At 31.2% G+C, this 12,281-nt stretch overlaps 2 protein-coding genes across 5 annotated transcripts in view; both read right to left on the reverse strand.

The window, feature by feature from the left end:
• Positions 1 to 710: 710 nt before the first annotated feature.
• Positions 711 to 12,281, reverse strand: part of LOC107438704 (SEC14-like protein 2) — a 56,363-nt gene continuing 44,792 nt past the window's right edge. Inside the window, exons 4-5 of one of the 4 annotated variants that reach the window (XM_087168201.1) lie at positions 11,250 to 11,336; positions 711 to 1,434 (exon numbers count right to left, since the gene is read on the reverse strand). In XM_087168201.1, the coding sequence (XP_087024327.1) occupies positions 1,334 to 1,434; positions 11,250 to 11,336 (188 nt within the window). In that variant the 3' untranslated portion in view covers positions 711 to 1,333. Of the gene's footprint in view, positions 1,435 to 11,249; positions 11,337 to 12,281 lie in introns of those variants that run through there. The other 3 variants (XM_087168203.1, XM_087168207.1, XM_087168204.1) reach the window with 3 other exon arrangements.
• LOC147807290 (uncharacterized) lies at positions 2,564 to 7,490 on the reverse strand. The gene is made up of 4 exons (XM_087168505.1): positions 6,592 to 7,490; positions 3,857 to 6,075; positions 3,541 to 3,741; positions 2,564 to 2,889 (listed from the first exon to the last, which is right to left on the reverse strand). The coding sequence occupies exons 2-4, from the start codon at positions 6,060 to 6,062 to the stop codon at positions 2,564 to 2,566; spliced, it is 2,733 nt and encodes a 910-aa protein (XP_087024631.1). The 5' UTR covers positions 6,063 to 6,075; positions 6,592 to 7,490.

Raw genomic sequence — 12,281 nt, forward strand, 5'->3', positions numbered from 1 at the left:
TATTATTTAATACCTGGAAATCAAAGTTTTAATGGAGAACTTAAATTAATATTATTTACCTGTTACATAACCATCTAAATTTAAGGAAATCAACGATTTAAAAAAAAAATCTTTTTTAATAGCCTTTTATTTAATTGTTTACTTTTCAAAATTCATTTACTGTTACTTTCTATTTGTCATACATACTTATACAAAAAATTCTCGTTTAAACTATATTCAAATGAATATTTCTGTATATTTGTAAACAAAATTGTAACCTCCTTTCTATTGAAATTTAAAATAATTGCCACTGATAAAGTACGTTTCCGAGGTTGAGGTTGGCTGGAATAGTGACCGGATTATACGGGTAAGGGATTTACTAACCTAGGTACGTATCCGCGTCTGGAAGGAAAGAATGATTCCTTCCGACGACCTGATTATCAAGAATTGCAAATTAAGCAGATATTTTTTAATTATTGAATTTTAAATCGAAATTACTTAATGTTTCTGATTAGCTCTTTATTTAAATAATATCTCCAATGTAATCTGTTTATAGCAACCATTTTCTCTAACAACACTAATATAGGAAATTCGCTGCCTCGGTGATGTTGGTCTCTCTTGCACTTTCCTTTGTCAATTGAGGACATCAATTGAGGGTGCGTGGCAGAATATTCTATCAATAGACTTCCAACTACCTACTGAGTCTACGATGCGTAGAGTCGCACCATTTCGTAATGCTAGAAGTGGTACGATACGATATTAAGTGGCATCCCATGACTTTTGTTCCCTATGTGCATAATTTTGTATAGCCTAGTACAAGTCCAATGACTTATGTGTCCGACTTTGTTCTTCAAAAAACATAAGTGTCTGAGATATTAACATCTCAGTTCAATGCCATAACAGATACGAAGCTTAACTATTTCATATTCTTTCTTAATTTTACTTTCATTACAATTGATAGAATATTTGCATGCGTTATCAATTTCTCGTGAACTGAATAATTTTTACTTGGCACTTAAATAATATAATGCACTCGTTAAATGTTTCATATGTTTTTTTATCATATCATGCTTGCGAAATTAAACATGTATTTGAAATCCACTTATGTCCCATAATTTTAAGCAAAATAAATTTTGAATTTTCTTTGAGCTCTCTATATTTTGTTTATTGTAATAAAAGTTATGCCAATTAAATGCTTGTCACAATTTTACCTCCATGGGGCCAATATGATTCTTGTCTTTATTTAAAAAAAAATCTTCTCTGTTTCCCTGACGTCCCTCCCCATATTCCAAAGGAATTAATATTAAGGGGATTTTACTGTGCCGAATAATATGTTCGATTTACTTACGAAACTCTAAAATAAGGGGTTACCATCAGGGTCAGTCCGTTTTCCTCCAAGAAATGCAGGTAATACATCAGAAGAAATTATTTCTTGTAAGACCTCTCTCCAACCCTCTAAAATAAAACAAATTTTCACAGAATAACTTTCAATTAAAATTCATAATTTTTTCTTGCTAAATATGTAGTTTCTTAAATGTTTTTTTTCTGACTATAACAATTGGTCCAAGAGAAACACTATGACATGAATCGTTAAAAAATTAAAATTAGAATAGGTGTTAAAAAAAGGCAGCATTGACTTTAAAGGCCATGTAATATTTACTTATCAATCCTATAGGTTGGTTGCGTTATTCAATAGTGATATCCTGTCCGTTGAAATTTTAATGATTTTCCAAATTTTCCTTTTTTATATATTTATTAAACAGAACAATAGGAACACTAAACATAAACACAAATAAGCATAAAATTTTCCTGATTATGCATTATATATTCAAATCGGATTTTTCCGATTCCACGAGATGTTTATCTCGCCAGTTCAAGATTCATTCTGATTGAATTCTCCCTCGGTTAGGGAAGACGCCTAGTAGAAATCCCTTTTGTGGGGATTTAACCTTATTCGTGGCTTGAGTTGCCACATCCTCTCGCCCCGAAAGAGAGTTTTTTCCTTTATTTCTATCACTCTGTTTCTAACAAACTGCTTCCAATCATCGGATTGACCCTTGATCCAGTGTAGGCAAATTGTAGAATCTGTCCAGTAAAATATTCTTTTCTCATTTAACTTAGAGAAAGTGTCTTTAAGATAACTTCCAATTCTTGCGGAAATCAATGCTCCCTTCAGCTCTAACCTCGGTAAAGTAAGCTTCTTTAAAGGGGCTAGGCGAGATTTAGACATGATAAAGCTCGTAATATTCTTCATCCGGAAATAAGCTACAGCTCCATAACATTTAGGACTTGCATCGGAAAAAATATGAATCTCTAATGACTCCCAATCCAGTTCTTCGAAATATTGCCTAGGTATTTTCAAGTTTCGAATTATCTTTAATTCGTTATACCAATCAAGAAATGTGTCCTTTCTTTCAGTGGGAATACACTCATCCCATGAAATGCCTTTTTCCCAAATCTGTTGTAACAAAAGCTTTATTCTAATACTGAAGGGGTTCATTAGTCCAATGGGATCAAAAAGCATACCGCCTGCTGCCAAGATAATTCGTTTAGTTATCGCCTTGCACAATCTTAGTTTTTCAAGCTATCGAATGTCGAATCTAATGTTGTCCTCAACATTGTTCCAGATAAGTCCCAAAATCTTTAAAGGTACGCCTAGTTCTTGAGATGTTTCTCGGCAATCTATGAAAGCTTGTTTCCATGCCTCGCCAAGAATCGGAGAATTTGTTGTCCATCTACGTAGATTCATGATAGCTTGTCCAAGAATAAATATCATCTCCTTACTCAAACGAAAGGCATCCTGCACGTCAGAAGTTCCGTCGATCATATCATCTACATAGAGTTCAAGGAGCATTTCACACGCTTCACCATAGTCTTTGCGATATTTTTCTATGTGTAATCTTATTGTTGCTGACAACAAAAATTTGAAAATTCTCTATCTTGTTCTGCGATCCCTATTTCCAAATATGCACGCTGAATGTCAGCGCAAATTGCAATTTTGTGCAATCTGAACCTCAAAATAATTATTAGTAAATCCGGGTTTAAGTTTGGACCGCAATCTAAACAATCGTTTAATGACAATTCCCCTTTACCCTTTGAAGATCCATCGAAGACTACCCTAACCTTTGTACTGTCCTTTTGCTCGCGTACTACAGCGTGATGTGGGAGAAAATAACCTGTATTTATATTTTTATCTAAATCCATTTCTGGGTGATTCCAAAAATAGGGGATTATTTCAAAAAATAAAATCTTAAAAAAAAATTTGCAGTAAAATTTCTGAAAAAAAATAGGAGTTATTAATATAGTATATTGTATACTTTACCTGTAGTCAGCAGAGCTAAATATTTAAAAACTCACTCAAAAAAAAATAAAAAGTATTTCATGAACCATGCTAATGACAATGAAACCATGCTAATGACGAAATAAATCTATTTAGAAATCTTAAGAAATTACAATAAAAATGCTATTTATTGAATAATTTTTCATTTTTGCAAAATTTTTACAAATTTTCAAAGCGGAAATAAGCAGCACGAGAACCCATTGGTATTGGTGGCAATATACATCTTAAAATGTCACATAATGGATAAATATGCCTGTCTTCGGGCACAGGCCACTTGTAAACATTTGTTGCTTGTAAGGCCACTGGATGCATCACTAATACTTCTACTTGATTTTCCATAATGTTTGTAATTTCCCCAGGATAAACAATATTGTCGTACTCCACAGCAACCCAATTCCCTTTCTGATATGTTGACAGTGATTCTGAAAGAAACAATATATGAAATTTGTTAATAAGAAGTGCACAAAATATGAAATAGTATTATTATTAAATATTTATTTTTAAAATACAACATTGCAGTAATTAAATAGTGGGTACCTGTTGAGTTTATTTTGGTTGACAAAGCTCCAATGTCATAATGTTTGCATTTAGCTGCTGCAGAACAAGAAAAACAACTTGCATTGCGAAACATTAAATTCTTAGAAGATTTACACCACGAAACTTGATGAACCTTCATAGTGCCTTTAAAAGGTAGAGCAGTGTTCTTATTATATAATGTTGATTCTTCTTGAATAGACTTCTCTGTTATTTCTAAAATTACGATATTTGATGTATTTTTTTTAACAATATCAAAGTTTGAAACGTCATTACCTTCTGCAACAAGGCGGTCTGCTGTTCTCTTAACTACGGCGCCAATTCCATCTGGAGCCCCTTTACCATGTCCAGCTTCTGAGTAATTCCATGTTATTTCAGAAATATTTGGATAAAGTTGAGGTAAACGAAATGAAATCATTGAAAACATTGTTTTATTTCGGTACTGAGTACTTGGACTGTCAGATAAAAAGTGCAGCACTGTCACAAAAGGAAACTTGTCCAAGTATTTTTGGATAATTGGCTTGATGTGAGCAATGATAGCAAAAGCATCATGCTGCAATGATTTTGAAAGGGTACAGAAAGCTTTGTTGAAATCTTTGCCATACACCATTCCAGTATGAAGAGTAATTTGATCTCTTGATGCTCCAAAGTGGACAGATTGGGCTTCTTCTGCAAATTTACAGTTGAAATTTTCTGAAAAATCAATGTGAAATAGTAATTCCGTTTCCATAAGGTTTTCTTTAAGTCTTTTTATAGCATTAAATTGATGTCTCACATGCCATTCATGTGTCAAAAAAACTTTCAAACTATCTTCAAAGATATTAATTACATCCCCAACAGTACAATGAATTGTTTGCTTCGTTGTTTTCTGTACAATTTTTTCTAACTTTGTTTTGCCAATAACTCTTTTTTCTTTTAATGTCACCCACTTTTCATAGCTTGTGTTGACGTCTAAATCAGTTGGGTAATAGTTTATCTTATTTGTTTTGCAGCGCTGACATATCCTCTTCATGCAATCATCAATCTGCCCTTTGCATGTCAAATCATCAATTAAGTCATCCATATTAGATGAAATTAGAACCTTTAATTTATATAATTTGGCTATTATCATTTTCATATTGGCATGTTTTATGCAAAGGCATGTATCTCGTTTATGTACATCTGGATTGACGATCCAAAATGGCCTTAGGATACAGAATGATGTGTAACTGATTTTAACATTATGTGTTGCATTAAATTTTATATGTAAATTTTTTAAAGTGTTGCTTAAGTACCGTTTTTGTTTTTTTACTCTATTTCTTGTGATTGTATCTTTTTTTCCTGGACAAAGAGTGCTGTTGTCATCTGCTTCCAGAAACTTTTTAACTTCCTTCATCATATGTTTCTTTTTATTGTTGATGCATCTTTCATATATCAAACGATCTGATCGGTTGTTATTTGATGAAAAAAGCTTTGGAGATAAGAAGGATTTTGATGAAGTTAGAAATCTATATTTCTTTATTATGCGTCCAGCAATCATTTTACTAAAGAGTTGTTTGTCTTTTTGCTTTCTTATGCTCTTGTACCGCTCAGATAATTCACAACTCAGAGTCTCACAAAAAAGTAGCTTCTTCCTTACATCTTTGGGGACTGTTCTACCTCTTAAAAAGACTTTAAGCTTACTGTTTGGTGTGTCATTTTTTGCTGGTTTATATTTTTCCAGTAGTCGAGAATATTTTTTTCTGTATTTATCAGCCTTCCGTTTCAGCGATATGTTTTCTTTCTCAACTTTTTTTATCTTCCTGTAAGCAGAAGCCCTGTCTTTACGAACAATTCTGCGACCTTTTTTCTTTTGGCTACTTACAGAGCTACTTATTGACATAGCACTATCATTTGTTATGCTTTCAATATCCGAGAATTCATCATTATTATTAATTGAGGTTGATGGACTTTCATACATCTGCTTTACTTCTTCCAACTTTTTTCTACTTCTACATGATTTTTGGTTATGTCTCCAAGTATTTCTCTGTGCTCTATGTTCCCTTGTAGTCATATCTTTAACCATTTTTATCCGACCTGATTCTTTTGTATTTAAATATATTTGATGTTTAAGATCTTTAAGTTCTTGCTGTTTATCAACATCTTCTTTAATTTTTTCTCTTCTTCTTTTTTCATACTCTCTTTTTCTTTTAAGTTTTTCATCTCTACTCATTGCCTTACTTTTCCCCATATTCTCATTAAATCTAAAAAAAGAACAAGGCCGAAAATTAAAATTCTGTATACACAAAACTGTGTTCTTTTATAATATTCAATAAGAAATTTAGCATTGTTTACCTAAAATATTTTCTGGCATTAACAATATGAGAAACTTAATCATTTTCTGACAGATTTAATGCACATTTTAGAGATGGTAAATGTAATAATGTTATATATATATATTATAAAGCTAAAACTGAAATAATCTTTGTACTATATAAGCACTAGTTACATTTATTCACATAGGTGTCATTAGCATGACTGTTATGTCATTGGCATGGACAGAAAAAACCATGCTAATGACACTAGATTATGTCCATGCTAATGACAAATTTTAACTTAAATAAGATTATGAACAATAATATAATCACAGTGCAATACTGCTTTCTGCAGCTTTTTAAAATACAAAAGTTCTATGCAAATCAATAAAGTAAAAAAATTTATTATTAAAAGAAACATTAAAATTATTATCCATTCTAATGACAAACAATTGATGTACTCACCTAATATTCAACTTCTGCTCTCAAAATGCAGCACATGCTTCTGTTTTCTCATTGATATAAAATGGCTACTTGCTGCCTCACAAAAACTTGATTTTCTGACACTGTTGCCATTCGTGAAAATGAAATATTAATTAATAAATAGCTGATAAAGTGCGTCCATGGTTTAGAAGTCAAAAATGGGGGACAAGCTTTAAATCTTTTACTACATATTATTGTTTTATTGTTAAAAATAAATTTATTGGATTAAACATCTCATTGATTCATTTAAACAAAGAATAAAATTTGTTTAGTCTTATTAACATGATACTAGCACTTCAAAAATGTTGGTATAGAGGAGGTAGAGCTACTGTGGACATCCATGCTAATGACATTTTGAACATTTATTCTATTATTTTAAGGTGATTTTATCTGAAAAGTGAATATTTTTTCAGTGCAAATAAAGAATAACATTTAGATAAACCTATTTGAATAAAAAAAATGCCAGAAAACCATCCAAATTTTTTTTTCTACTGAAAGACAGAAATTCTCCCCTATTTTCATAATCACCCTTCTACCCTTTCAACAATTCCTTCCCTTACGTGCTCATTTATGATCTCATCGTATTTTAAACATAATCCCTTATTTCTCTCGAATGTTTTGTTTAAACTAAATAAACGACGTTTTGCAATTTCATAATTACTATTCAATTCTCTATTATCCGCCCTCCATAATAATCGAGTTTCGTATCTTTTATTTGAATATGTCGTATTTTGTTCAAACGATTCCAAAATTTCTTTATCTGACGGAGATAGTTCTTTATCTGCATTTATCCCGATTGCTTCCAATGACCACAAATTCTTAATCCTATCACAATCTAATTCTTCATTTTCAACAAATAAATTATTGACTGGCACCTCCGGTGAATTGGATTCCTTATCCTGTCCTTGTCCTTGTTTTGTTTAAACTAAATAAACGACGTTTTGCAATTTCATAATTACTATTCAATTCTCTATTATCCGCCCTCCATAATAATCGAGTTTCGTATCTTTTATTTGAATATGTCGTATTTTGTTCAAACGATTCCAAAATTTCTTTATCTGACGGAGATAGTTCTTTATCTGCATTTATCCCGATTGCTTCCAATGACCACAAATTCTTAATCCTATCACAATCTAATTCTTCATTTTCAACAAATAAATGATTGACTGGCACCTCCGGTGAATTGGATTCCTTATCCTGTCCTTGTAGTAAAGCTCCAAAAATACTATCCACTGCGATCAATCTTTTACTAATTCTTACGTTCCTTTCACCTAAAATTTGTGATATGTAATCCGAACCAATTAAAACATGTATTTTATTGGAGGTACTAACATCAGCTAATTCAATCCCCATTTCTACGGCAATATTTCTAACCCATTGTGACGGAATGTTAATTTGTGCCGAAGTAATCGAGTCGATTACCACCGCTTGTATTTTTATCTTTCGATTTGAATTTTTTATACTTTGTAATGTTAATTCGACCACATCATATGTGCGCTTTTCTGCGATTTCATTTCCGAATGTATAAATAATTAATGATTCTTTATTAATCACTTCTAAATTTAATGACTCAGCTATTTCTCTTAAAACGAAAGATTTATTCGCCCCTCCGTCTAACATACAACGCAATTGAATATTTACTCCTTGTTTTGTTCTGCTTTCCGCCGAAAAAGTTTGCAATAAGATCGAATTAGAAGCGCTCCTCTTTATTTTATTTTCTTTAGAAGAAAGAGAAATCATAGACGATATAGCATTTTGAGTTTCTGGTATTCCCCCTTGCACGGCGTCAACCGCTGGCGCCGAAACATTTTTTCTTTCATTATGTTCGTTCCCATTACAAATTAAAGAGTTATGAGAAGAAGAATTACACTGTTTGCATTTTTGATAATTCCTATCACAAAATTTACTTAAATGATTTTGAAAACATATAAAACATAAGCCCTTAGACATTAAAGCTTTCTTCTTCTCAAACACATTTAACAAGCAATCGTAACTCATATGATTTTTAGAACAGAAAATGCATTTTAAATTATTCACATGTCTATCAGAATAGGAAGTATTAAAGTTTCGCTTTGAATTGTAATTTGTTTTCGCGTAAGAGTCAAATTTATGAGGGTGTGAATATCGTTCTTCGACGTGTGTAGCTAAGACTGCGGCGCTGGATTTATTGCCCAAATAATCATTCCTTTTAGCGTTCGAATAAGGAGGCCTATTAGGGTAACTTTGATCTGTTTTATTTTTAAATGAATAATCTCTAACAGTTGCATTTTTAGGATTCGCTAATAATAATGCTGCTTCTCTGCAATTTACCTCATCTTTAATAAATTGAAGCAACAAAGAAATATCGAATAATTCACTTGTTTTACGTTGCCGATTAAAATTTAAATTCAAATCCTCGGGTAATTTTTGTAGAATTACTGGGCATAGGAGATTACTATAAGTTCCTGCAGCTACTCCTAATGATTGTAAAGATCTAATTTGGATTTCTATTGCGTCATACATTTTTCTTAATCCAACAGTATTATTACAAGATTTAACAGGATCTATTAATAACAGTTTATGCATATGTGTTGACATTATAATATCAGTTCGCCCAAATCTATCTTTCAGCAATTGTATTGACGCGTCATAATTTTGATCCGTAAGTGAAAATCCCGATACTGCACTTAATGCAACTCCTCCTAGATAGGATTTTAGATATGTAAACTTTTCTATTTTCGATAATGAAGTATTATTGTGTATTGCAACTTCAAAAGAATTCCAAAAATCTAAAAAATAACTACAATCACCGTAAAAAGTTTGAATATTTAGTTTCGGGAGTTTGACAATATTTTTAGTTTCGTTTTGAACGTTAGAAGTATTTCGCACGTTATGTGGTACTAACTGAACAGAATTATTTACATTTGCCGCGACATTTGTCTCGCTTATCTGAATTACACCTTGTGGTTTAACAATTACATTTTCTAAATTCCTTTCTATTTTCGATTTCGCTTCAATACCCTTATCTTTATATTCTTCACTTAAATCTATTTCAGCTGCCATATCCTCTATTTCAATTTTTAACTGCACTTCATCATCAGCTTTAATTAAATCATTTAATTTTTCTGTGAGCTGAGATTTTAAGCTCAAAAGCTCATTCACTTTCATTTCTTTCGTATATTCATTCGAAATTTCAATTCCTATCGTATTTTCTATCTTAGTTAAATGCTTACAAAATGAAATTCTTAACCTTTTTCGTTTTTCCTTAATTCGTTCTAAATCCATTTTATTAAAGAATTCAATAAATTGGAACAAAGAAAAATGGACCTACCTCAAATCTCAGCGTTTCACTATCTGAAGATATTTTCATCAAAAATATTTATTCCGTGCCTTTTAATGAATGTTCGTAATTCATAGATTTCTCGTAATAGTTTCATAGATTCGTAATTTATAAATCACCACAATTTCCTAATTCCATACTATATCACGTCCGGTGTCACCATGTGATATTTACTTATCAATCCTATAGGTTGGTTGCGTTATTCAATAGTGATATCCTGTCCGTTGAAATTTTAATGATTTTCCAAATTTTCCTTTTTTATATATTTATTAAACAGAACAATAGGAACACTAAACATAAACACAAATAAGCATAAAATTTTCCTGATTATGCATTATATATTCAAATCGGATTTTTCCGATTCCACGAGATGTTTATCTCGCCAGTTCAAGATTCATTCTGATTGAATTCTCCCTCGGTTAGGGAAGACGCCTAGTAGAAATCCCTTTTGTGGGGATTTAACCTTATTCGTGGCTTGAGTTGCCACAGGCCGAAAGACGTTGACTAAAAAAAATTTTTACTTCCTTTTTTTATTTAAATTTTTTGTGGATAGATGAATATTGTTCGTGCAGGTTTTTATGTTTGTGAAGCTTTTTTTCACTTGAATTAAAAATTATAAAATTTGAAAAAAAAAAATTTCGAAAAAAATCTGGAACTGTGATTCATAATTTTTTCTTGCTACGAAAACTTTAAGTAATCCAGCATCTTTTGGTTGAATCTCGATTTAGAAAATAAAGTTTATTACCAATTGTGACTATATATTAATCAAAGATAGATTTCTAATTATTAAATAAATATTTTTTCAAAATAAAAGTACTATTTACAATTCGGACAATTTTGTGACAATTACTATTCGAGTAAAAGTGAAGGAAATAAAACTTATTATTGATATTAAGTAACCATTTACTAGAATGAAATAAGCTCAGAGGCACAAGAAAATGAAATCTGTAGCCAAATCGATTAAATACCAGCCGATATATATTTTTTCCACACATAATGATGTCATTTTCGACCAATCGTGTGATTCGTCCACTTTGAAATTTAATAGCCCGTCACGAAGATGCATCCAGGCTACCAATTGGATTTGAACCCATGGCAGCCATGCTACACATAGCATTTGGCAGGCGATACATCTGGGCCATTTAGACCCATTATAATTGTATATTACAAATGTTTGGGGTGAGGTTGATGCCAGGTATATATGACTCCATGATGCAGGAATTATGGAACTTAGAATTGTGATGTAATATTCATGTAGCATTTTTGCTATCTTTCAGAGAATACAGAAACAGAAAAGAGTTTCTTATCTTTCTGAACTTACCTGTTCCATAAATATGAACCTTCTTCAAAACAGCTGATGCCACAATGAATTTCAAGGCAGAAAAAAGTAAGGTAAAGTAAAATTGTGCTGAAAAAATAAAATATGTACTGTCACATTATGTACACATTATGTCTAAATTATGTACAGTCACAAAGATTTCAATCCATCATTCGCAAAGATTTTAATTTATTATCAAATGAGTTTAGGTTGAACTGCTTTTATGAATTGTGACAGAGACTGACAATATAAGTACCCGAAGCGCCACTCGCCTATCGGAAAGAATTGTTTCGACAGATAGTTATTAAGGTTAGAAAATAGTATATAAAATTTATTTTGTCTACTTCGAAATGTAGTTATTGGTCGCCAAATGACCTGCTTAGCTGTGAAGGGTTGTTTTAATTTAAAACTTTTTAACTTATAACTTCAATGTCTTCAATATTTGCGATTTAAAAAGCTAAAATTTAAAGATTAATTTTAATAACTAGAAATCACGCTTTTGAGAGATTCTTCCAACTGTGGTTCGGTATTGCTCATTTGGCAATTTTTTTTCTTTACATTTTATTATTATTATTATTATTTGTCCTAACTCATATGTTTAAAAATTTGTAAATCTGAAACTAAAACAAATTTGATAAGAAAATTTTAAATATATAATTTTTAAACCAAAAAAGACTAACTGCAGAAAAGAAAAATACAGCTAATGTTTTCCATTGGCACTTTATGTACAGTACGCCAAAAAAAACTGACTATTCTGAATAATTTTTGAACTAATGATCGGATTTTCACTGTTGAGTGCTCAATCTTAATGGATCGGTAATCTTAATCGGATGACCTCAAATACGCTGATTAATTAATGCAGATGATATTTTAGGTTAAGAAATCAGACTCAAAAACATACTTTCTCTGAATAAACACACACACAAACACACACACGCATATATATATATATATATATATATATATATATATATATATATATATATATATATATATATATATATATATGTAATAACAGGGCTCCAACCCTGTTAT

This window comes from Parasteatoda tepidariorum, chromosome 7 (assembly GCF_982258835.1).
Source record: "Parasteatoda tepidariorum strain Cologne lab strain chromosome 7, Ptep-v5.0, whole genome shotgun sequence".
Lineage (NCBI taxonomy): Eukaryota > Metazoa > Arthropoda > Arachnida > Araneae > Theridiidae > Parasteatoda > Parasteatoda tepidariorum.